At 36.1% G+C, this 26,936-nt stretch overlaps 2 protein-coding genes across 6 annotated transcripts in view; both read right to left on the bottom strand.

Moving 5' to 3' along the window:
- LOC115333219 (legumin J-like) overlaps positions 1-10,902 on the bottom strand; it is a 45,405-nt gene extending 34,503 nt beyond the window's left edge. Inside the window, exon 1 of the mRNA XM_072757316.1 lies at positions 10,832-10,902. The gene's annotated coding sequence lies outside the window, so the exon portion shown is untranslated. The remainder of the gene's footprint in view (positions 1-10,831) is intronic.
- Positions 1,274-26,922, bottom strand: C5H18orf54 (chromosome 5 C18orf54 homolog). Of its 5 annotated transcripts, none has more exons than XM_072757880.1 (8): positions 26,822-26,922; positions 24,094-24,422; positions 22,240-23,028; positions 21,589-21,739; positions 18,585-18,687; positions 13,040-13,171; positions 10,832-10,902; positions 1,274-4,260 (listed from the first exon to the last, which is right to left on the bottom strand). In XM_072757880.1, the coding sequence occupies exons 2-8, from the start codon at positions 24,398-24,400 to the stop codon at positions 4,188-4,190; spliced, it is 1,626 nt and encodes a 541-aa protein (XP_072613981.1). In that variant the 5' UTR covers positions 24,401-24,422; positions 26,822-26,922; the 3' UTR covers positions 1,274-4,187. The 5 variants fall into 5 exon arrangements, 4 of the variants coding, with proteins under 4 accessions (XP_072613981.1, XP_072613980.1, XP_072613982.1 ...); XM_072757879.1 differs by lacking the exon at positions 26,822-26,922 and adding an exon at positions 26,531-26,682; XM_072757881.1 differs by lacking the exon at positions 26,822-26,922 and adding an exon at positions 26,019-26,538 and having other exon boundaries at positions 1,274-5,239.
- Positions 26,923-26,936: the final 14 nt, after the last annotated feature.

Raw genomic sequence — 26,936 nt, 5'->3', positions numbered from 1 at the left:
CACTTACACATATGTTGATCCTATTTGATAAACAGTGGCATTAACATAAAGAAATAGGTTTAATTTACTTCATTTTAAGCATTTGCAGAACATCAGATAAATAAAAAACATGGTCTTTCTTTTCTTTCGCTTACAATCTGAGAGAGAACTAGGCTTAAAATCATCAGTCACTATTTTAAGTTTCCAAGTTCCAGGTTATACAATGTAAGAAAAGTTATCACAAAGGAGATAAAAAGCAATCTTTTTTTTTTTAAGATTTTTATTTATTCACGAGAAACACAGAGGGAGAGGCAGAGACAGGCAGAGGGAGAAGCAGGCTCCTCGCAGGGAGCTGGATGCGGGACTCGGTCCCGGATCCCAGGGTCAGGCCCTGGGCTGAAAGATGCGCTAAACCACTGAGCCACCCGGCTGCCCTAGTCCTCTAACTTTTGAGACATTTTCTCCCCTAGGGATACAATGTGATAGAGACACTTTTCAATACAAAAACAAATATAATAGCTAAATGAGTGATGGGTAAGGAAAAAGGAAGCCAAAGTACCAAGCCTGAAAAAAGGTTAGAATATTCTGGGAAAAATGCACATTTGGTCAGAGCTTTAAAGAAACGGTGGAGTAAGCTTTACAAAACCAGAATGAAAGAAAACTATTTCAAGTATAGGAAATAATACGCCCAGAGGTGAGAACATACATAGAAAGTCTGGGAGGATAGGGGTAAAGCAGCTGAACCACAGCAGATTTCTGAAATGCATTAGTGACATCAGGGTGGTGGTGCTACAACGGTGTCTCACAAACCAGCCAGCCTGCCCTCACTGCAAGGGCGGAGTGAGGGGAAGGAATGTTCCAGGTGGAAAGAGGTGTGAGGAGGCCAACAGGCTCCTTCTAGTCAAGGTTATGAAGGACGACGGAAGTGGTTACACGGGTAGAAAGGCTGCTACCCTGGGAGAGAAGCTGTTACATACGTCGGGTCTAGAGTAAAACAATGTAGAACTGGGAGGGTAAAAAGCAAAGAAACTTTTGTTCAAAAAAGGGAAGATGATCTTAGCCACAGATGAAAATAAGAAGAAAAAATACAGAGAAATAGGAAGGGAATAATTTCAAATATCAAGGGGGAAAGATGGAACAATATAAACCTCAATATATGGCTCAGGTTTAAGCCCAGGTTTGCATCAGTCATTTTAAGATTAAGTATCACAACCCAACAGGACATATAATCATGATAAAACATCCAATCAATAAATGGGATAGAAAGATACAAAGTCTTTCACACCTGAAGAAACTTGTTGCTCAGAAATTATCAATTTTATTGGCTTTTTGCTTGTCTCTTTTCATAATACTTGCCTTTTGGCACGTTCACTTCTTGATAGCACTTCCACCAAACAGTTTTTGAGACACGGTGAACTTTGGAACAGGAAGGATGAAACAAAAATTCAAATCTATGAGTGATTCCATGTGTTTGAAACTTAAGGGGGAATATCTTTCATGATGTTTCTTTAAAAAATATTTTTGTAGAACTGTATATGTTACCCTAAACATTAAACAGAATACCAAAAAAATCCACATTTATAATTTTAAATAAGAAATAACAGAACTTGGGATCCCTGGGTGGCGCAGCGGTTTGGCGCCTGCCTTTGGCCCAGGGCACGATCCTGGAGACCCGGGATCGAATCCCACATCGGGCTCCCGGTGCATGGAGCCTGCTTCTCCCTCTGCCTGTGTCTCTGCCTCTCTCTCTCTCTCTCTCTCTCTCTGTGACTATCATAAATAAATAAAAAAATTAAAAAAAAATTTATTAAAAAAAAAAAAAAAAAAAAGAAATAACAGAACTAGAGAGACATATAACCCAAACAAACCCAAGATAGTGTTCCTCAATTTGGTCAGAAGTCTCCATATGAAGCTGAAATGTGCCAACACAGAAATACTGAAAGTAAAGTTCCTAGGACAATAATATACAGTTGAGTTTTAAGTCTTCATAGACTTATTACACTTTTATCCCCCCAAAATTTTGGAATTAGGATTGTTAAATTGTTTTCATACTCAGCTAAAAATCTGAAATCTTATTAAAATTCTTTTTCTAACACTTTTAAATAAACCTAAAAGTAATGTATTGATAAAAATTTATATTCCCACTCCAATTTTTAAAACCTGTAATTGTTCTGTCTGCTTTTAATTTACAACTCAGCAGTCTCATACAGTTGTCACCCTTTTACCTCTGGATAACTCACACTAAAAAATACTTAAATATTTAACATGTAACTAATTCTTTAGAGAATTTCATGATCATTTATCATTTAGATTGTTCTTAGTTGACTCTCCTATACATTTCTTTTTTTAAAAAGTTGGAATTAATCATTTTAATAAAGTTAATTCCCTTTTAAGGTAAATGACTAGGCTTCCATATTTAACACAACAGGAAAAATACTCCTTTAAGTATAAACAAGTTTCTTAGAATATTAGTTATAAACATAAAAATTTAGGAGGCTTATCTTATTTAGCATTGGAGACATTTTCTTGGAAATAACAGCACTAACCAAATCCATGAACAGCCTGACAGTCAGTATAGCATAATCCTTTGGAAATGCTTTTCAGGCGTACTAAATACTAGGTCTGATCAACATATATGCAAATAGAAGTTAATTATCTGATGTAGTCACCTTCCCTGTCTTCTACAGAATTTGTCTAACAGTGGATCTGGCAAGGCCTGGAAGGAACATGATCAACTCAGATCCACCTCATGTTCACCCACTTAAAATCTGCATTTTTAACAGCCAGCCATACTTTCATCATCCAAGTAACACCATGTTCGATTACATGCAAACTGTGTTTTGAAGTAGAAGGCAATAATCAGAAAATAAAATGTTAGTGGCAGAAATACCTCCACAGAGTAAACAAAACTTAATGGCAAGTGACTCTCAAACTGGGTAAAAACAACTGTATAGGGGAATTCTGACTCACTGGCCAAAAAAAAAAAACAACAGAGTTCACTCTATACAGTTTTTGACATCTAAGTTTATAGCAAAAGTCTTAAATAATGCTTTCAATTTGGGGGAAAAAAATTCTTCAACATAATGTACTCAGAAATTCCTATTTGACAGTAAAGCTACCTAGCAAAGATGCTACAATTTGGGCAGTGTTAATTTGTACTGTTTGTATGCATACATACAAATTTTTTCATTTCATCGGGCTTTTTAAACATGCGTTATGATTTAATTCCTAGTTTTGTTGGCAAAGATGCTTTCTTGCTTATTAGATGTTTACTCAGTAGAAAATGTAAAATTATAGAACTCTGCTCAGTTCCAGCTAGAGACAAACTTTACAGATTGCTTTAAAGAAAGTTCAGCTCTTACAAAACAGCTTTGTAATACAGTTGCTTTTGGATTTTACGTTCATTTTAAGTTTACTTTAAAAATTGCATAAAGAGATTAGGCACTGATCTCATAACTTTTACTAGTTGGAGCTAACCCCAAAACTAAAATGTGGGAAATAATATAGTATCAAAATATTAAATTCTCAAATATACTCCCCAAAAATGTTTTATAAACTGTCCAGTAGTATCAAAATTATCTTACACAGATTCAAAATCAAAGCATTAATTAAGTAAGGTTTTCTCTTGGATTTCACAACATAAAACATATCTTTTAGCACTGCATCACCCCATTCTTATTTGCAAAAACTATATTAAATATTTATAAAAATTAAGAGTAACATACTTCCACATGCATAAGATACACCGTAACAATTTTGATACTCCTTTAACCTACTTAAAAGTAGATGCTAATTGTATAAAAAGGTCTACTTAAGAGATTTTGGACAGAAACCAGGAAGAGTTGCTCAATAATCCAGAACCAGATGATAAAATGATGAAGATGCTCAAGATTAAGTCCACATACGCTTCAATAACAGACATCATCCATCTCTGAATATTGGATATGTGCTGGCCTGAAAACCAAAGTCCAACTACAGGACACAGTGTGGGTCCTTCCAGTTCACATTCTGGTATTTTGGCATAAAATGAAGATAGGTCACAAAATCTATGTACGTTTTCAAGTTTGTTTTTTTAAAAAATATATAATACTTGAACCAATCACAGAATAATATATGGCTTAGAATTTATCAGTTTAAGCACTAGGGAAAAAAAATACATCTTTGTTCTGTGGTGACTATTTATTGGTTGGACTGTTTTATTTTCCTCTTCACATTTTCGGTGACTGTTTCCCACTGGTATCATCAACCAGGTCTCGCAGGCGAGATAAATGGTGCAAAGCCCTTCATTAAAAAGTATAAAACACATTATAAAGCAATATTAAGGACTGAACAGACAATGCAGACAGCAACAAATGGTGACTATATTGTTTAACTTTAAAATTAGTATAGAAATGAATTTATAGAATTAGTATCAAACATTTATAATTTTTCTTTATAAAACTTTGAGATTTGAATAACTGAGGGCTAACAATAATTCATTTAATTAAACATTTACTTTAAAAAATATACTTTTGACAGGTAAGAGGTTTTTCTTTGAAAGTTTGCCAAGAAGATAGGTTTTATTTGTATAACACTTAACATTTTTTTCATGTCATTTTCACAACAGCTCTGTGAAATTATACCTTTTTCTTTTGGAATACTGTTTATATCATTTAACAAAGTATTTTCATTAAGATGTATATTCAGGATAGCTAAAATTTAAAAAAAGCACTGAAGAATCAGTTACAGTTGAGGAAAACTCATTTTTATTGAGCATGAAGGGAAATAAACGACAATTATGTGGTACTATACCAACAACCTGGTTTTTTTCTCTAAAATAAAACTAAGATTATAGGTCAGGTCTCAATGAAGAAAACTTAATTATCCCCCAAACAGACCAAGAAAAGTGAAGGCCCTTAGCTTTCCAGTCTTCCTCTAAAAATATTCTTCCTTTTTCCTCTCTCCTACCATTCATTTAGATCCTTAAGGACCTGATTTATCAGAAAATCTGTTAACTATTTTTCAGATGTCTGATAAATGAGAGACCAACAAAAACAAATAATATTAACAATTATGATATACAGTCATCTGTTATTAATTTTTAAGTTGAGTTGAAAGGTGGCTGGGATCCCTGGGTGGCTCAGCGGTTTAGCGTCTGCCTTCGGTCCAGGGCATGATCCTGGAGTCCTGGGATCAAGTCCCGCGTCGGGCTCCCTGCATGGAGCCTGCTTCTCCCTCTGCCTAGGTCTCTGCCTCTCTGTCTCTCATGAATAAATAAAATCTTTAAAAATTAAAATAAAAAAGGTGGTAACTACAATACTCTCTTCTACAGTCTCTAAGAGAGGTTTGGTAAATGTATTTTATTTTATTTTTTTTTTTTAATTTTTTTTTTTTTGGTAAATGTATTTTAAATAAGATGTATCTTCCACTTTACCCAGGATATACAGACGCAAGAAACTAGTACTGTTATTTACTGCATTATATCTGTTTCCCTGTACTCTACTTCTTGGACACTTTTACTCAAATGTATTAAGAAACTGGATTTTGCCACCCTTTTTGGCAACTCTAGTTAATTTTTGAGATGGTCATCTTCATTAACTAGATTACAATAACTTACCCAAAGTTACTATGCAATCAGAAATTCTCATTTCTATATCCTATAGTACTATCTTTTTATCTAAAAAATTATTTTCTTTCTCGAGATACATTTATGAGAAAGAATATAATTTGTGAATATACTTTGGACTTAGATCTATATTTTTCTTTTTAGGCTTATTACTTAGCAACCTATGAATTCAAAACAAAGGGGCACATGGCTGGCTTGGTCGGTGGAACATCAGACCCTTGATTTCAGGGTTGTGAGTTCAAGCCCCACACTGGGTGAATCTTAAAAGGGGGGAAAGAAGGGAGAGGAGAGGCAAGGGGAAGATAGGAAGGAAACAGCAAGGGGCAAACAGCTAGAGTCTTATCTCAATGTTTACAACTCTGAGGGCCAGAGATCCATGGATTTAAAGGGATTATGAAATTGGATGGGGGGAAATTCCTCATCTCTATTTTCACTAAATGCTATCTGTAATTAGCATTTCTTTCCATTAGAATGCAAGCAACAGACCAAAATCTGTGACCTCATATGACATAGAAATCCGAGATATTTTCAATCATATTGTGGTCATTGCATAGATATCAAAATATCTTTTATATTTATCACTTCAAAATTACAATAGTTACATATAATAGTTAGAAAACTAAATTATTAACCCCATTGCTAGAACATGTGTAGTCTTTCTGCCAACAGTCCAAAAGTTCTGACATATGACATAAATGCCTATAGTCCAAAAGTTCATATGACATGACACTCATATGACAATATTAGACAACTTTGAGCCTTGCTGCTCATCCACCGAACAGCAAAGTGTCACTGGTAACGGAGATACTGAAGCTTTCCAATACCTCGCCCCCTTCTCTGTTTGCTTATCAGTATGTGAAAGGCAAATAAAAGACCACAGGATGGTTTAACACTTTAATTCAAGTTACCTAAGAGGTCTTCATTCTAATATGTTTTTACAAAATAAATTTTAACTTACCTTTTAAATGTCTTATTTTTATTTGAAGATTTTATTTATTAATTTGTTCAGAGAGAGAACACAAACAGAGGGAGGGGTAAAGGGAGGCAGACTCCCCACTCAGCAGGGAGCCTCACTCTGGGGCTTGATCCCAGGATCCCGAGATCATGACCTGAGCTGAAAGCAGATACTCACCGACTGAGTCACCCAGGAGCCTCTTAAATGTCTTATTTAAATGGATTAGCAAAGAAGCACATATTACTAATTAGAAATTCATTCTGATATTTTCATAACTATAACTCAATATAACTGGTTTCCTTTTTAGTCCTATTTTATGTCTTTAAAAACCAACATTAGGGAAAAGTAAGAACAATGGGAAGGAAAAAGAGGGGTGCAGTATGATGGGAATGAATAAAAAAGCTAAGTAGAAATGTGAACTCTTCAGTTCAGTTCAGTTCTGTACCTCGGCTACACAATCAGCTAGCAGTTCCTTTCATTTAACCTTTATCTGCCTTGCTAAGAATAAGACAATCTACTTAGAGAAGAGACTATCAAAAGTGATTTGCTATTATGTGTAGGGACAAGCACAGGATAAAATTATAGAAGGAAATCATTCTTGAGTTTCTTTTCTATAAAGTAAAAAAGCAAGCTAATGGGGAAAATAATTTAAGAGTTATGTTACATACAACGCTGAACAAGTCACCTTAAAAACTAAAATAAAAAAAACTTTGTCTTATTGTAAGAATGTAACTATCAATGAACATTAGAATAAATAGAAATCCACTCACAGAAATTCAATAACGGATTGATTAAATGAAGGCAACTTAACTATATTTTATCTTACTGATATTCTGTGCCAAAGCTCCTATTAGTACGGCTATACTGGCTGTTGTTAAATACTGTTTACTGGCCTATATTCAGCCTCGTATCCAGCAACAACTCAGCAAACTGCCGACCATTCCCTTGGTTTTAGTAAAGAACATCAGAATAAAAGAAAAATCTTTGCTCTAGGATGTTTTGCAAATCTGAGAGGTAATTCTACCCCTAGTATAGAACAAAGACCAGAAAATTTAGCAAGAGAACTGAGAAACAGGACAACTTCCCAGCTATCATTAAGTCTGCACAGCATGGCCTTTAATACTAAGAACTATAAAATCCTACACATTCATTTCCAAATTATAATTCCAATATATTCCAGAGCCAATACAAACTATTTTTGGATGATTGATGATTTTGCAATCATCTCCTGCTGCTCACCTTTATAGCATATGAGCAATATACTATTGCTCATTCTTCAAAGCCTGGGTAGAGTGGCTGGTGGCTTACATAACAGATAATATTCTAGAAAAAGCCCCTGCTCAAAAACTACAATTTTTTAATTTGCTAAGATGGCAAATTATTCTTATGGAGGTTTCAGTTAGTAAGTTTTTATTGAGTTCCTAATATGTAAATGCATAAGAAAAGCTAAGAATTCTAGGGATACAAAACAATTACAACTTAGATTCCTACTAAAAGCAAAATCCCTCTGGAAAAAAACCCCCACATTTTAAGCTACTCAATCATTTACACTTCAGGTTCAGGTCCAGTGAAAGTGGTAATTCTAATGGAAGAACACAAGAAAACGGAGTGGCAGAGTAAATAGAACCCATACTGTAAGAGCTTGGCATTTACTAAGGCTAATGAAAGACATTTTAAAACTGGTTAGCAATCAAACTGTTAAAAACAAAAATTGTTATTTGAGAGGTGGGGAAGATATAATACGACTTTCATCCTAGGAAAAGTCATTAAACCACCCAAAATACAATCTGCAACTTTTTTTTTTTTTTAAAGATTTACTTATTCATGAGACACACAGAGAGAGAGGCAGACACACAGGCAGAGAGACAAGCAGGCTCCATGTGGGGAGCCCAACGTGGGACTTGATCCCAGGTCTCCAGGATTAGGCCCTGGGCTGAAGGTGGTGCTAAACTGCTGAGCCACCCGGGCTGCCCAATCTGCAACCTTTGAAGAAAATGTTTATTTTGAATTATGAAAAGACCATAAACCTAACCAGAACAATTTGAATTTCAAATTGTCCTTAAAATCTACAGATTATGGGCAGCCCAGGTGACTCAGTGGTTTAGAGCCACCTTCGGCCCGCGGTGTGGTCCTGGAGACCTGGGATCAGGTCCCACTCCCACGTCGGGCTCCCTGCATGGAGCCTGCTTCTCCCTCTGCCTGTGTCTGTTCCTCTCTCTCTCTCTATCTCTCATGAATAAATAAATAAAATCTTAAAAATATAAAAATAAAAATAAAAAAATAAAAAATATCTATGTTATAAACAATGAAAACATATACTAACATACTTCTAAAAGTTTAAACTTACTTCCTAACAGTACAAATGCCTTACTAATAACACTTCTGAAATGTAAGTAAAAGCCAAATTAAGATTGCCCCAGCTAATCCAACAGAATCAACAGCTAAAAGCCATCTAACAAAACATAAATCTTACTCTCTCTGAAAATTGCATTCTATATGTAAGCAAGATTATTATCTAAGCTAGAAAAAAGCTGGTACTACTAAAAAAAAATTTAGGTATTAGTAAAAGCACCTACAATTAGTATCAATTTTTGTGCTCATTTAATTACTTATGACGCAGTATTCATCTTTACCAAGAAAAACATCTTCCAGGCTACATACTTTAACACAGAAAACTACATTTAAGTCTGTGACCCACATTCAACATAAATGTTAAGAGGGGCACCTGGGTGGCTCAGTTGGTTAACCATCTGCCTTCAGCTTAGGTCATGATCCCAGGGTCCCAGGATCAAGCCTGGCACTGGGCTCCCTATTCAGCAGGGAACCTGCTTCTCTTTCCCCCCTCCAACCCTCCTCCCCCACTGCTTGTGCTCTCTTGTAATCTCTCTCAAATAAGTAGATAAAATCTTAAAAAAAAATTTTTTTTTAATAAAAAATGCTTTTAAGATACATGAAAAGCTTGAGGTCATCTACTTTAAATTTCAAAGCAGAATGAAGTCTTTATCCTAGATAATCAATTGAGGCCCTCGCATCAGTCTAAATAGATAATGCACCACTACCATTAATAAGAAGAGTGTTAGGAACACAGGCTTTAAAATCAGACTATCTATCTGATCTGAATCCTACCTCTACTCTTACCAGCTATGTGACCATGGACAAGGTACTTTGCTACTTCATCTTTATTACCTAATTAAAAAATAATAATAATACTTAACTTCATAGAGTTGTAAAGATCACATGAATTACATTCAAAAGCACTAAGAACACTGATACCTGGTAAGCGTTCAATAAATATTAGTTATTATCATTATTCACTGACTCCTAGATAGGAACACTATATCCAAGTACTATGGCAAGCTATAAAGAAAGAGGTATTACTTCTAGCCAGAAAATTATAAGTAGAGGGGGAAAAATCATACATACATATATTTTTAAACTATGGAAACAAAAAAATATGTGTGTGCATATGTGTATACACACACATACGCATACATATCATGGCAATTAGAGTCCTAAGTTTACATGTCTAGTGTTTCACTTTTCCACCACTTCCTGAGAAAACCAAAATCCTCAGCAAATTCTGAAAGGACAAAAGGTAGACAATATTTGTGTAGCCCCACTTATAGCCAAGTGAAATGATGTTACTAAAGTAAAAAATTTCAATCTTAGCGTGTCTTAAAGTTCAGTATTCCATCTTCCGAGGGCACTGCATATTCACACAACCAAACCCATAAATAAAGACCATTTCCTCTGCCAACACCATGACCATAGAAAACATATGTATTAGTCTCCATATTTTTACTTAAGATAATGCAACTAAGGAAAAAGGTTGATCAATACCCTTACAGTATTTAGACCTATCTTTATATCCGGAACATTATGTCCACTTGAGGTTTCTGTGGAGATATGTCAAATAATGACACATTTATGATTACTATATTTATTCTAGGAAATACATAAAAACATATTTCATGAACAAGTTGTTCTTCCATGATATCTATACCAATACTATCTCAAATTTAGTCAGAAATGAGAAGAGAACTCTTTTAAGCCACTCACATCCATTATACTTAGGTGTCTAAGGTTATCTCATTAGGTCCTAAGAACATTTTAATAGGAAATAGTACAACAGAGAACTTCAGGATTAAACAATATGTTCCATGAAGCTTAAATATACCAAGTATATCTATTCTTAGAACTACTTAATTTCTCCTATAATCTTCTGATTTCAAAAGAATGGCTAAAATGGATTTGTATCCATACATATTCAGAAATTAGTAGAGAATACTTACTTTTGAAGTGACCTAGTAATAGGAACCATACTTTCCTTCAACTGCAATTTAGAGAAATTGTCTTCTGAAACCTATTATTCAAAACACCAAATATAACAAGATATTGAAAGTATTAAATAACTATAAAATTAAAATCCTATTTAATATGTGAATAATAAGAATAAAAAACATTGCATTTCCAAGGAAGTAAGACTAGCAAATAATTTTCAGTAAAGTATTAAATATTTTTTTATTCTAGAGATGCCTGGGTGGCTCAGTTGGTTAAACATTTGCTTTTGGCTCAGGTCATAATCCCAGGGTCCTGGGACTAATCCCTACATCAGGCTCCTGGCTCACCCCCTTGGCTTATGCTGTTAACTCTCTCAATAAATAAAGTCTTTTAAAAAAATATATTTCTCTTTATTCTAAAAATCTAACTACTGCTTAGGTTCATCTTTTTTTTCTTTTTTTTTTTTAATTTTATTTATTTATTTATGAGAGACACACAAAGACAGGCAGAGACATAGGCAAAGGGAGAAGCAGACTCCCTGCAGGGAACTCAATGCAGTACTTGATCCCTGGACCAGGGATGACGCCCTGAGCCAAAGGCAGATATGCTCAACTGCTAGGCTACTCAGGCGTCCCTAGATTCATCTTTCACGTATGCTTCTAAATATATGTCCAATATAAATAAAACCTTGACTTGAAATTTTAACTATAAGAACAAGATTATGTCTCAACAAGGTCTAAAAAAGGATGGGATACACTCTGTATGTTAATATAATCACTAAAATGTATAGACAAAAATTAAGAAATAAAATTCAGGGGTAGCCCATGTGGTACCGCGGTTTGGTGCCGCCTGTAGCCTGGGGTATGATCCTGGAGACCCGGGATCAAGTCCCACATCGGGCTCGCTGCATGGAGCCTGCTTCTCCCTCTCCCTGTGTCTCTGCCTCTCTCTGTGTGTGTCTATGAATAAATAAATAAAATCTAAAAAAAAAAAAAAAAAAAAAAGAAATAAAATTCAGAGTGTGACAGTTCCCAAGAGCTGATCCATTTATTGGTAATTAAAACTGAATTTCATAAAGCTCTACTGAATAAGAGTAACCAAATAATGATAATAAAATATTTATTATTTACCAGCTATTAAGTTTTTATCTGGTGCCAAGTACTATGATAGTACTTCATACAGTTTATCTCAATTTATCTTCTCAACCTCATTTTACAGAAGAGGAAGCTGAAACTCAAGAGGTTAAGTGATTTGTACAAATATTGTACTTGCTAATTAAGTAGCAGAATTAAAATTCACAATCAGATTTGGGAGAATATAAATTCTCTGTAAACACTATACTATTAAGAAGAAAATTCAATCCCTACAGAACAGCAGCCCAATGCACAATGCGATTTCTAACTTCCTAGGAAATACACAAAAAAAACAATGTTTTTAAAAAATTTTTTATTTTTAAAGATTTTATTTATTTATTCCTGACAGACACAGAGAGAGGGAGAAGCAGGCTCCATGCAGGGAGCCCGATGTGGGACTTGATCCCGGGTCTCCAGGATCATACCCCAGGCTATGGGGTATGATCTCTCTGAGAGAGAGAGAGGCAGAGACACAGGCAGAGGGAGAAGCAGGCTCCCTCCGGGGAGCCCGATTCAGGGCTCGATCCTGGGGCTCCAGGGACATGCCCTGAGCCAGAGGCAGATGCTCAACCACTGAGCCACCCGGGTGTTCCCCCAGTGGTTTTAAAATAAAATTTTCCATCAACTCTAAGTACCAAACTAAGTAGCAAAACGAAATTTCAAGAAGACAAAGGTTATGTGGAGAAGTCTAAGGATGAAAAGGTTTTCCAGGCATCTCCAAACATAAATGCAAAAAGTCAGATTTATACAGATAATTTTGTAGGGCATTAAAAAACAACACCTACAATTCTTTCATATTACAGTTGTAACACTATTGTATCTACATAAGATGTTGTATTTACAACCATAAACCAAATAGAACAATCCATTCAGGGATACACACAACTGCAGAAATCTAATAGTATTAAATCTGGGTAAGTTACCTTCTGAAAAAATAATAGCACAACTCTACAATATGTTATGTGGCATGCTTATTAACATAAAACTAAAAGTCAAGCCGAAAAAGATCTAGGAAGAAATCTTATATCTACATAGATCTCAAGTCACATTCACAGATTTCAATTCATAAATCAAGTTTGTACTTACTTGCTTAATCTCTTCTCTCAGTTCTGCTGTTTTATTCTGATTAAAACTTTCTTGTACTGCTTGAAGATTAAATAACATTTGTTTTAGGGCTTCAACAGGACCATGATGTTTCCCTCCAGAAAGGGTACAACTCTGAGGTTAAAACAGATGAATCATTAACCAAGCAATTCACGGAGGAAAAAAGTTACACACACACACACACATATATATATTAAACGGTAATAACCTTACAGTATTTTTAAATTTTATTAATGAGAGACGGAGAGAGAAAGAGAGAGGGGGCGGGGCAGAGAGAGAAGCAGGTTTCATGCAGGGAGCCTGACGCGGGACTCGATCCCGGAACCCCAGGATCAGGCCCCGGGCTGAAGGCGGTGTTAAAGCACGGAGTCACCCAGGCTGCCCTCGTCTCCGCTCTTTTCAATGAACAGTACAGTACATCTTCACATTTGCGATGCATTCACTTAGACATTTAAAATCATAGATTTTTAGAGCTAAAAAGTCCTCAGAACCCAGGTAGGCTGACATTTTCTTTTTGGGTATGTAAACAAAGCTGGTTATCAGCTGAACAATGACTAGAATTTCAAATATAGCATTCTCTAAATGCAGTATGTTTTCACAGAGAATGCTAGTTTTCACCTATTCATTGGCCACACATTCCTTGCTACCTAAAAAATACTCATACCTTAATTATCACTGATCTTACCTGTGTCCAAGAAGGGCAACAGCACTACATAAGAGAATCTATAAGGTATATTTTTAAACTTATTTTCTAAAGTCTTCTTACCAACCTATTATTTTTACATCTTCCAAATGAGTGCTGTATCCTGATAACTATCCACATAGTGGCAAACAAGCCACACAACAGATTTCAGCATAGATAATATAATATACATAGTATTTAAACTTTAAGCTGTTGACAAGCACAAAAAATATTAGAAATAGGCTCTCATGGTGAAGAGATTCAAAGTTAAGCACACTCTCCACAGTTACATGAATAGAGTATAAGAAATGGGATGTAGAAATGTAAAGTGGTGCAGCAGCTATGGAAAATAGTATGGTAATTCCTCAAAAACTTAAACAGAATTACCACATGATCCCCTTCTGGTTATATACCTAGAAGAAGTAAAAACAGAGACTCAAACAGATTATTGTACACACCTATTTATAATAGTATTATTCACAATAGCCAAAAGGCAGAACCAGCCCAAGTATCCATCACAGATGAATGGGTAAACAAAACATGGTACAAACAATGAAGTATTATTCAGTCTAAGAAAGGAAGGAAATTTTGACATATGATACGACATGGATGGAACTTCAAGACATCAGGCAAAGCAAAATAAGCCAGTCACAAAAAGAAAAATATTGCAAGATTCTTCCTGTATGATACTATAGATTGAACTGTGCTCCTAACCACCATAAAAAATTCATGTTGAAGCCCTAACCTCAAAAGCAGCTCTATTTGGAGAATGGACTGTGAGGTAACTAAGATTAACTGAGGTCATGTGGGTGGGGCCCTAACACCACAGGATTAGTGTCCTTCTGATAAGAGACCCTGGAGAACTCAAAAGACCATTTGAGGACACTGTGAGAAGGCAGCTATCTGTAAGCAAGGAAGAGAGCCTTCACCAGGAACAGAACCAGCCAGTACCTGATCTTCTATTCCTCAGCCTTCAGAATCATGAGAAATAAATTTCTATGGTTTAAGCCACCAGGCCTATGGTATGTTTTTTAACATAGTAGACTAAAACACATAAGATTTCTAGAGTAGTCAAATTCAGAGACAGAAAATAGAATGGTGCTAACCAGACCCTGGGCAGAACAGAAATGGCGTGTTAGTACTGAATAGGTAGTTTCAGTTGGGGAACATGAAAACGTTCTAGAAATAGTGGTGATGGCTGTACAACAATGTGAAGGATGTGAAGGTACTTACTGCACAGAACTGCATATTTAAAAATGGTTAAAATAAGTATTATGTTGTATATATTTCACCAAATTTTGTAAAATAAAGAAAAATAACAAGGCTTAAGGATCCAATTAGCCTCAGGCACCTGGGTGGCTCAGTTGGTTGACCCTCTGACTCTTGGTTTTGGCTCAGGTCATGACCTCTGGGTCGTAGGATCAAGCTCCGAGTTGGGAAGTCTGCCTGGGATTCTCTTCTTTCCCTCTCCCTCCGTCCCATCCTCCCCCAACCAAATAAAAATAAATACATTTAAAAAAAAAAAAAAAGATCCAATTAGCTTTATACTCCTGACTCTAACCCTCGCAGACAGCACCTGAAGCATTATCTCTAAATTACCTCCATCCAGCCACTGACTTAGAAGAATTTCTAGTCGCCTGATGGCAACCATAAGAGCTACAAAAGCCTGCCTCTGGAGTGAATTTTTCTTTCCCTTTTTTTTTTTTAAAGATTTATTTATTTATTCATGAGAGACACAGATGAGAGGCAGAGACATAGGCAGAGGGGAAGCAGGCTCCATCCATGCAGGAAGCCCGATGTGGGGCCCAATCCCGGATCCCAGGATCACACTGAATCAAAGGCAGATGCTCAACTGCTGAGCCACCCAGGAGTGAATTTTTCATTCATACTAGTGATCAGAGTTCCAAAAAAGAAAACTAAAAAAACAGATTATATGAACTGTCTGGGCCATTCACTAATGAACTTTTAATAAATGTTGGTATGTCTGAATGTCTGATAGAATTTGTCCTGAGACTCGTCACTGAAACCTGGTAGTGAATGTCTTGGAGTATATCTTTTTGTATAGCTATCTCAGAACTACAGTAATGTTTCACATATTAAAAAAGCAAATAATTTAAACCAAATAGAATGTGGTTTAAACCCAATATATACCATAAAAGTGAACCACCTGACAGTATTAAAATTGAACATGACCACAACCACAACTGAAGGAGTTGGGAAGAAAATAATTAACCAAAGTAACTTTTGAAAGCAGTACTTTGGATATTTTAAGGCCAAGATCAAAAGAACTATATATATAAATAATGTGATGTAGGTAGTAAATTTGTTTCTTACAGGCATATGGAGTATGCCTCATAAGAGACACAGGAGAGCTTGCTTCCTCCCTGTTCTCTGCCATGAGAGATCATATGGAGAAGATGGCCATTTGCAAACTAGAAAGCAGGACCTCACCAGACACCTTGATCTTGGACTCCTCAGCCTCCAGAACTGTGAGAGATAAATGTCTGTTGTTTAAGCAACCAGGTCTGTTGCATATGTATTACAGTATAAATATAGCGTATTTTATACAGTAGCCCAACTAACACACATACAATAAATCAATGATATCAATATATCGTGAACCTTTGGTTATGATGAACTGAAAAGGGCATAGCATGATCTCTGTTGCATTCTTGTCAAAAGCATAACCTCATTCTAATCATGAGTAAACCCAAATTAAGGAACTATACAAAACCAACTGACCAGTACTCTTACACAGTGTCAAGGTCATGACAGATAAGGAAAGACTGAAGAACTGTCACAGACTGAAGTAGATTAAAGAGACATGAAACTAAACACAATGTTGGATCTTGGAACAGGACACTGGTAGAAAAACTAGTCAAATTAGTGTAAGGTAGCAGAATTGTACCTATGTTAATCCTTGTTTCTGGTCATTATACTATGGTATATGATAATATTAGGGAATCTGAAAAAAGGTGATAAGAACTTTCTACACATCTTTAAAAATTATTAAAAACAAAACAAAACAAAAACACCCTGGTAATGAGATTATGTGTGTCTTGGCAGGGGAAAAGGGACCAGTTGGTTAATCTTTTACACTCATCCATCTCAAACTTAAAAGAACTTCCCCAAATTTGTTCCTCTACCAGTTTTCTTTAATTAAATGCCACCACCCAATCTTTTAGCTCCTTGACTCAAGCATCTCGGATTCATTCTTTGAATTCTATCTCCATCCTACTAAGTCTACCTTCAAAATACATGCCAAGTCTACTCGTTTCTGACTACCTCCAATGTACCCACCCTAAGCCAATCCTATCCAGAAAGATGACAAAAGTTTCTTAACTGGGATCCCTGCTCCTTCACCAGTTCTAAGTCTATGCTCCATATAGCTGTCATTTTATAGTTTAAAATGTAGATCTGATTGTTTCATTCTTCCACTCAAAACCCTCCAGTGGCTTCTCATCTCACCTAAATAAAACATAAAACCTTCATTCTATCACTTTTAAGACCCTACATGATCGATCTGGTTCCTGGTTACCTCTCCATCTTACCTCTTATCATCCTTTTCCTTGTTCATTCTGATTGAGCTACCCTACATTCCTTTGAACATGCCAAATGTAATTCTGCCTTGGGGTTTCTGCACTATTACCTCTAAATGTAAAGTTATTTCCCCATGTATATTTGGCTTATTCACTCATTTTAGGTTTTTTTGCTCAAATATCACATTAGATAGGTCATTCCTGACTACCCTAACTAAAATTATACCTCATTTTTCTATCCCAACTAATTTTTCTTCATACTTGCAGTACTCCCTTATATATCACATACTATTTTTTTTACCTTGTCTAATTGGAATAAAAAATCCAAGGATTTCCTCCCTCTTATTTACTAGTAGAAATACAGTTCTTATAAAAGTGCTTAGTACTCAAATATTTGCCAAAGAAATATTTGATAATTAAGCTTTACTTACCCAATATCTATAATAGTACCTTACACAAAGTTTTAAGGTCAAACATTCTGATAGCCACTACTTTCTCTAGTAAATTTCACAGGAGGAATTTATTTTATTAAATTTTGCAGCTTATTTCTGAGTGCTCAAATCTTCCACATTTTAAGACCCCAAAAGAATGATCTAGTATTTAACTGCCATGGTTATATTTCTATATTAAATGATATATAATTTCTTATATGCACATATAAACACTTATACTTTAGGGTTACTGCAAGCACATATGCTGATTTTGCAAAACTGGATAATAATTTTTCAATTTTAAATTATAGAAATTTATAATTTTCTAAAGTTAGAAGCACAACTCTCAATAATCAACCATTGTATGGGAAAATATAACATACTCTATAATGATATGCTTTGTAGACTACCCCAAAAAACAAAACAAAAAAACCATGATAATTTAAGCTCTCTGTAGAGTTCAATCCCAGGTCCCTCTATTTAAGAATACTTAAAACAAAATCATCAATATTCTAGGAGCAATGGTTTTATGCAATTGTGTTGAACAAAAGGGAATTTGTGTTTGTTTGTTTTAAAGATTTTATTTATTCATGAGAGACACAGAGAGAAAGAGAGGCAGAGACATAGGGAGAGGGAGAAGCAGGCTCCATGCAGGGAGCCCGATGTGGGACTCGATCCCGAGTCTCCAGGATCAGGCCCTGGACTGAGGGCAGATGCTAAACCGCTAAGCAACCCAGGCTGCCCCAAAAGGGAATTTGAATCATTTTTTTGTTTCAACATCTTAGAAATTGAAATCTGTATATTAGTCATAAATCTTTTTTAAGAAGTTAATAAAATTCTCTTTTAATAAGTTTAAAAGATTTAACTTCACCCACCTGATTATCATTATTTAAAAAATCTTCAAGGAACCCGTTAGCACACTTTGCTTGTGAAGTTTGTTGAGGACTATCATCAGAGTTAACAGGAACAGGAGACTTGCTAAATAGGATTTAAGGATACAAGATAGTAATCAAGTTCCCAATTTGTGAAAATTATTGTATAATTGAATGCTTATCATTTAAACACAGTCACCAAGAAACAATCATTATAGATATGATTCATATTGATTTTGCTTGGTAATTCCTTCATCTTCTCCCTAAACTGATACCAGAATCTAACCCTATCTCCTTGTTTCTCCTTTAAAGCTTTAAAAAATAACTGTGAATAAAGTAAAAACATCAGTCTTAAATGAAACAAATAAGCCTTCAACTATAGGGTACACTCCGAAAGCTTGTTTTAAATAAGCAGTACATTTTTCCAAATTAACACAGTTACCCATTTATAATAAAACCCCCCACAAATATAGGAGTTTCTATTGGAATGGCAGTTACGTGCTCTTCCATGTCAAAGCAATAGGACTTGCCCTTGAGAACTGGTATTAACATAGACGATAGATTACAGTGGGGAAAAAGATCGATTTTCAAATTAAAATTCCTGAGTTCAAATCCCAATCCCATGCACTATGTGACTATATGTAACTTATTTATCTAAATTTCAGTTTTACATTTGCGGTCCCACTTATCTCGCAGAAGTACTATATAAATTAACTCTATGTACCTGGAACATATAGATACTCAACAAATACTAGTTCTTGATGTTTCAAGGGATAGCAGAACAAAGGGCAAACCCAGCAAAAGTCAGAATTTTCCCAGAACGAATTCTATTAGTCACAGAGAACACACAAATTCATTCTCTTATTTATATATCAACATAAAATGTATTTCTAACCCAAGTTACTCAGATATCAAAGAATCTTTCTATAACATTTAAATGTCACAATTCTGAATTTTTCTTATTAACACTAGTTCATTATTGACTCATTTGATTTGTAACTTACTATGAGCTTTTCTTGCTCCCAAGTAGTCTTTTCGCCCATTCTTTACCAAAGGAGTTTGCACATCCATCCGCTACCATCAAAAAGCATTTATTGGATTACTGAAGAGGAGTGTGGGGTACAAGGGGATTCATTATACTATTCTTCTACTTTTGTATTTCTTTGAAATGTTCCATTATAAAAATGTCAAACAAAAAAAAGTAATTATCTGATTGTGTTCTACCTTCTAGTATACTACCTTGAGTACTTCCTAGTCAATTTTTGTTTTGATGATAGATTATCAATAAGTTGTCAACATCACACAGAACTTGTCAGATCTATTCCTTCTTCTCACAATCTATCATTCATTTTATGTACAAACATATCCACCACAATATGAATTCAATCTTCTAGACGTCCACTTCTATATACAAGGTCCTGGGCCAAACCAATGATTGTAATAATAATTATATAAGCGTAAATTATATATCTAATTACATAACACACTAGATGCATTAAAAAATTTTACTCTTAAACACTTCTTATACTACTTGCTCACTCATTTTGGTTGCAATGAAAGCAAAGCATTACAGTTACGGTACTTTACAAAGACCAACTGACCAGAAAATAAGAAATTAGAAAAAAAGTTTAAGAATTAAGTGAATACAAAAAAAAAAAAAAGAATTAAGTGAATAAAGACACTATCAAACCAACAATTGAAAAATGAAGCTAAATATAGAAAAAAATATTCTGGATAATCATCACCACTGTTAATAATTACAAGAGCTCATCATAAGTCAAAAATTGTCCTAGTACCTTATATATATTTTCTAATCAAACAAATCCTCAAAGCAACCCCAAGTAGAAGAACTTATTATAAGATCTTATACAAGGTAGAAGTAACTTGTACAAAGTAGAATTTGTACAAAACAGTAATAATTTGTAAAACAGCAGAAGTGTAACTTGTATAAGGTGTCAGCAAAGAACTCACAGAGCTGGGACTCTAAACCATAACTATAGTCAGCATCCACATTCAGAAAAATAAGATGTTCAACTGAGAAGTGATCAAAAATGGATCCAGAGGGGATCCCTGGCTGGCTCAGTGGTTAGTGCCTGCCTTTGGCCCAGGGCGTGATCCTGGAGTCCCAGGATTGAGTCCCACATCAGGCTTCTTACATGGAGCCTGCTTCTCCCTCTGCCTGTGTCTCTGCCTTTCTCTGTCTCTCTCATGAATAAATAAAATATTTTTAAAAAAATGGATCCAGAAATTAACAGATTCTGTCTATAACAGACTACAAAAGAACCAAAGTTTAGCAAACAGAAGATCAGAAATTACCTGAGCCTAAGGCAGGATATAGGGTCACCAAGAACGCATTGCTGATGAGTTCAGATGTAATAATATCACTAAGAAAAAAAGCTTTCCTACCTAAGCTCAATTCTTACTCCACACTCATATTCAAAGGTATTTAGGTAAACAGTGTTTAAATTATTCTTGGAAACTGTATCACAGAAAGGCTAAACACACAAACGAAAACAATCTTAGAAACTACAAAAATTTATACCACACCAAAAAAACACACCACCATTTAAGGAAAATAACAACTACGCGAAAGTAAAATGTAAAGAAATGGATAACTGCATAGCTCTACATATGGAGGGAATATAGAGAGGAAAAAAACTTACAGTAAAAAGAAAATAACAAGAATTTCACAGCACTCCTCAATCTGCAAAATAGTTGGTTTTGGCTATGATTCCTCGTATTAAACATAAATCAATATTTTACAATTCAACACAAGAAAAGTAAAAAAAAAAAAAAAAAAAGACAAAGGTTATACAATGTGCCTAGGGTTATGAAACACTACACCACCTTGTGGTAACAACTGAAAAATGCAATTTAAAGAAACAAAAAGCAATATTCTGTACAATTAACATGTCATTATCATTGTGTTACTTAAAAAATAAATCAACTGTTCACGTGACATTTTTCATTTGGAAAACTAAGAGTTTTTCCACTGTAACTTACGTACAAAGTAACAGGAATATTTTCCCATGATCTTTCTGCTTCAAGTTTATCTAATGAACAAGGACTATCATCCATTTTTGTAGACTTCGGTAACTCTTCAGTACAATGCTCTAGATTTCTCTTGGCCTTCAGGATAAGCAATTCAATCTTGTCACCTAATGTAAAAGATTGAATTAAGAAAAAACAATAAATACAAAGCACAGCAAAATCTCAAAGGCAACAAATAAGAATTAAGATAATTTGGAATACATACATAACTGTAACAACTTTTTTAGAACATTTCAAAGAAGGGGGAGAAAAGACATTTCCTAGGCACAAAATGCTACATAAATGAAGACTGTAAGTGTTCAAAAGATTTATCATCTGATCACTATATCAAGAATATAAAATAAAAGCTCCTAGATGAGGGGCACGTGGGTGACTTAGTTGGTTAAGTTCTGCCTTTGGCTCAAGTCATGATCCCAGGGTCCCGGGACTGAGCCCAGTGTTAGGCTCTCTGCTCAGCTCAGCAGGAAGCCTGCTTCTCCCTCTCCCTCTTCCTGCTGCTCCCCGTTTGTGCTATCAAATAAATCAAATCTTAAAAAAAAAAAAAAAGCATCTCCTAGACATGAAGTCAAATTTACAGCAGTTTGGTTCTTAAAAACAAAACAATTACCACTGAAGGGCTTTTTGGTTGGTCCTGGGAGAACTGGATTCTCACACTGACATTGGCTATGTTCAGAATCACATTTACATTCAACAATTAATCCTTTATCATCACTCAAGGAATCTGAAATGTTTGAGGGTTCAAAAGAGTATTCAAAACAATCTAATTTATTCATAAGTCGAGAAGTTCTTTGTGCCTGGTAACTATGCCTAGGGGAACACTGTTCTTCTTTAAATATTTTAGAAATCCTTTGACTCTTTGTATCAGGTAGCAAGTCTTGATGATGGAGCCAGACTGGGTATGTGAAGTCAGGTAGACTAGTTATTCCTGAAACATTAAGGTCAGATTTCTGGCTAGTGAGCCATCTTGGGTAATTCTTTTCACAATTGTGTTCTGAACTGTCCTTGAAAGACAATTTCTTGGAAAATGATAAAGATGGTTCCGAAATGCATTTATTAGTCTTATTCACAAGTTTTGGGTTTTTTAGCCTACCACGATGCCTTCCATTTATATTTGTATATATAACAGGAGTAATTACGTTATCCTTGCACAAAGGAGTGGAAGGTTCTTGAAAATTTTGTTTCTTTTCAGTATCCCATGAACTCAGTCTTCCAATGCACTTCTTGTTTTTCTTGCTAATTCGGTGACTTAATCCAATGTCAGTGAAAGAAAATGATCCATCTGCTGGAAGTTTTAATAGATCATCAGTTGTTAGGCTAATGGAGTCTATGTCATTAATAGTCTTTCTTCTACAAAATAAGGATGAAGAGCTCTTTTTGGGATCAAGATTTTCAAAAGCTGAAAAACAAAGCATACTTCTGCTTATTTTCCTATATCACACTCCTATAACAATACTTAATAATATTCAACAGTAGATAGAATGAAGAATTTAAGAATCATTTCTGCTGCTTTCCCTTATCTTCACTAATGCTTTGATTAAAAGTATAAAAGGTATAGGTTGATGGAATACAATGTGCTTTTTTTTCTCACATCTAATTTGTTTTAACTAAGTCTTAGACTTTTGTCTCCAAATTTTCCTGTATTCTTTATTGTTTCTTCAACTTTTTAAATCCAGACATACTTGATGCACAAATACATTTACATTAATACTGGTCACTCAACACTGGCTGCAACATAGGAGAAAAATATGCTATTAAACTAGGTGGAAAAATAATCTGCCTACTAACCCTGCAATAGCACTAACACTGAGAGAACAGCCATTCTAACACTCCTCTGGAATATACTGTCCACATACGTCTAAGAGTGGAATGCAAATTTTTTCCATACCAGGACCATCCTATAAGTACTCAGTGAAGTGTTAACTAGGTCATCAACAAATATAGTCTCCGAACTGGTCTCTGTGAAAGCCTTATCAAGGAGAAACTCTTAACACTGTATAGTACTGTCCCACAGAATACACATCAGGAAGGCTGACAGGGTCTTATTCTGTCAACTGGGATTGACTAAGCATGAATTCAGAAAGACTGAGGTCTGTATAAAGTTACTAAGATGGTTAATGAAACCTAGAACAACCAAGTCAATGCTCTTTCCATTATGCTATGATAAAATGGCTTAAGGGTTTAGGATCAACCACTTGCTACTATCAGTTACATTCATCAGCTTCCCCTCCAAGGTCACAAGAAGATGTTAGCTGAAAATTCCTAAGAACCAGAGAATTACAGAATCATTTAAGAAAAGTATCCAGACCTCAATATTATGAAAGTTATTTTTTTTTCACCCCAAAGGAAGAAAAAAAGTTACCTAGTTTTTCAAGGCTACAATACATCCCTCAAATGCTTTAAATCAGTGGAAAACACACACACACACACACACACACACACACACACAAAAATAACAGCATACCATTGTTTGCTTTATAAATACAGTTGGAGAATTCTGGCACATGAGCAGAACATCTACCAGCGTTAACCTTTCCCATGCTTGCACCAGGATACATTTGGTGGCTTGAATCAAAATCATCAATGTAGGCCTGCAGAGCCTGAGACGCAGAACTATACAGTTTATTCTTATACTGAAAAGAGCCATCAGAGTTAGAGGAATTACTACCACTCAGGCTGCAGCTTGCTAACAGAGAAGATACTGAAGATTCCCGAGAACAAACTCTGTGTTTTGGAATTGATTTTGCCATGGCTTCTTCAAAATGGGTCATTTCTATTCATTTCTCTTAAAAACTGTAACAGAAAAAAAAAAACTGTAACAGAAAAACAAAAGGTTAAGATTCCATTAAAAGGAGTAATAGTCTTATAAAGAGAAATTACTAAATATGCAAACATTTTATAATATACTTTAAAGAATAAAATTCATTTCTATTATCCTTTTTAGGAAATGTGCATTATAGATTTTCTATTATTTAATTATTACAAATTCCTTCATCACTGATTTAGAAATAGAAATAGTTATTGAGTACCTGTTATGTGCCTGAATTTTCTATACATAATTATCTGAGAATAGTACCAAGGGAAGAGTAATCATTTTTAAGTCCTAAAAACTACTGATGTACAGTCTTTTCTTATGGGGACAGATTCTATGACATCACAATACCTAACATTCTCCTATACAGAATATTTTTCAATTCATAAGCCTACCATCATGCATTACAGATAGCAGGTGCTCAATAAATTTTTAAAGCCATCAAACGAGGTGTTGGAAACAACACATAAGAATATCTACCTTCAATGCTGTAAATGCCAATACGTAACTTTAGCCAACCCTTCCTCCACCCACCCAGGGAAAACTTGACAAGATAGTTTACAGTACTTATTATAAAGAGATAAACTACCAAGTTTATTGAGCCAGCAACATGCTCTTTCCCCAAAACAACACTGTTAATCATTTTCTCACCTTCATTGATGGCAATGCCCTTACTATTTTTTCACTTATGTTAGATTCACCCTACCTCTCTTTTAAGAGACATAGTTTGGAAAATTGACAACATATTCATCTTACTATTTTCCATTACTAAAATTGAGAGAATTCCTGTCTACCTTAATATGGTTAATAGGCTCTATGTTTGAAAAACTAAAAAAATGACAGAATGAACAGGCACTACTTCAGTACTTTGAAAAAAAAAATCAGTGGAAATGGATCTTCTGTACTAAAAAAAAACTGACGTCTAGGACTTAGTACACCCTACAATGTTATAAAGGTAATACGTTTACCTTTGGACTATAAAATTTTGGGAATGGGGGATCCCTGGGTGGTGCAGCGGTTTGGCGCCTGCCTTTGGCTCTGGGCGCGATCCTGGAGACCCGGGATCGAGTCCCGCATCGGGCTCCCGGTGCATGGAGCCTGCTTCTCCCTCTGCCTGTGTCTCTGCCTCTCTCTCTCTCTCTGTGTGTGACTATCATAAATAAATAAAAAAAAATTTTTTTAAAAATTAAAAATTTTGGGAATGTTTAAGTCATAACAACGTATAATGTAATCTTAGTGACTATTAAGTTTGATGCCAAAATACTGAAAGTTTTCCACTTTAAAATGGAGTAAAACCTTGTCCTGCCTTAGCCTCGGAGCATGCACCTGCCCTTGCAGGACAGGTGACAGCAGCAGCAGCAGCCCAGAAGGTAGCGCTCACCCCTCCTGACTTCCCCCGACGCCCTGATGTGGCGCTCCCTCTAAAGGACTGCAAGACAGTCAGCCCTGACCTTTCGTGACCCCTCTCCCTAACGCCCTTTAGATTTTCTCGAGTAAATACTGGTTGACGAAACATTTTTTTCCCTTATTCCAACAGGGCACAGGCCACCAATGTCATTCCAAAAACAGAAACAAACCTCTGAAAGATAAAACTGTTGGATTCCGGATCTTAGCAAGCGGCTGAGGACATGTATTTTCGTTCACAGGAGGCAAAAAACGGAAATCCGCAATTGGATTTTTCTGTTGCTGTTGAAAGCTTCCAAATAGACCGAAGTACAATGACTAGTCTAAGGAAACCCTGTGCAGGCGCCTGGGGGGCCCAGGGCGTGACCCGGGGTCGTCGGGCCCCCTGCGTGGAGCCTGCTTCTCCCTCTGCCTGTGTATCTCTCATGAATGAATAAATAAAATCGTAAAAGAAAAAAAAAACCCAACCCCCTACGCGCATCATCGCCCCTCGGACAATCGCCAGCGGGCCCCAGGTCTTCCCCCGCCCCCCGCTTCCGCCGCGCGACCCTGTGGAGGCAACGCCAACGTTATGTTACCATTTCTTCCGCAAACACGTCCGTTCGCGTCTCCAGAAGGAAATCCATCACTCCGGAAGAATAAAATGTTAAACGGAGAGAAAAAAAGAAAAAAAAATTGCACTTACCTTTGACCAAAAACAGAACGTTCGGCGCCAGAGGAGCGGGTGGAGCCCGCGGGGACTGAACGGCAGCTGCGCGGGTACGTGTCGCGGCCCGACATCTGCTTTCCCACAGCAAGAGGCCGCGGCTGACCAAGCCGGAAAGAGCCCCCCCGCCCCCCGCGGCCTCCGTCACCGAGGGCACCCCCGCCCCCCCCCCGGGATGGCCCTCGCGGCCTCCTCCGGCTTCGCCCCCCGCCCCCGCCGTCCTGACGGAAACTCCAAACCTGAGGCCCCCCGCTCCCGCGCCGAGCTCACCGTTTTCCGTCTCTACAGCGCATAAAAGCGCACCGGTCCGCTACTCCCACCGCAGCCCGCGCCTGCTCCCCGACGGCGCACGCGACGACGCCCCGCCGCCCCCGCCGCCCCTGCG

This window comes from Vulpes vulpes, chromosome 5 (genome assembly GCF_048418805.1).
Source record: "Vulpes vulpes isolate BD-2025 chromosome 5, VulVul3, whole genome shotgun sequence".
NCBI lineage: Eukaryota > Metazoa > Chordata > Mammalia > Carnivora > Canidae > Vulpes > Vulpes vulpes.
The sequence above is the reverse complement of the archived record's forward strand: the minus strand, read 5'-3'. Positions and strand labels throughout refer to the sequence as shown.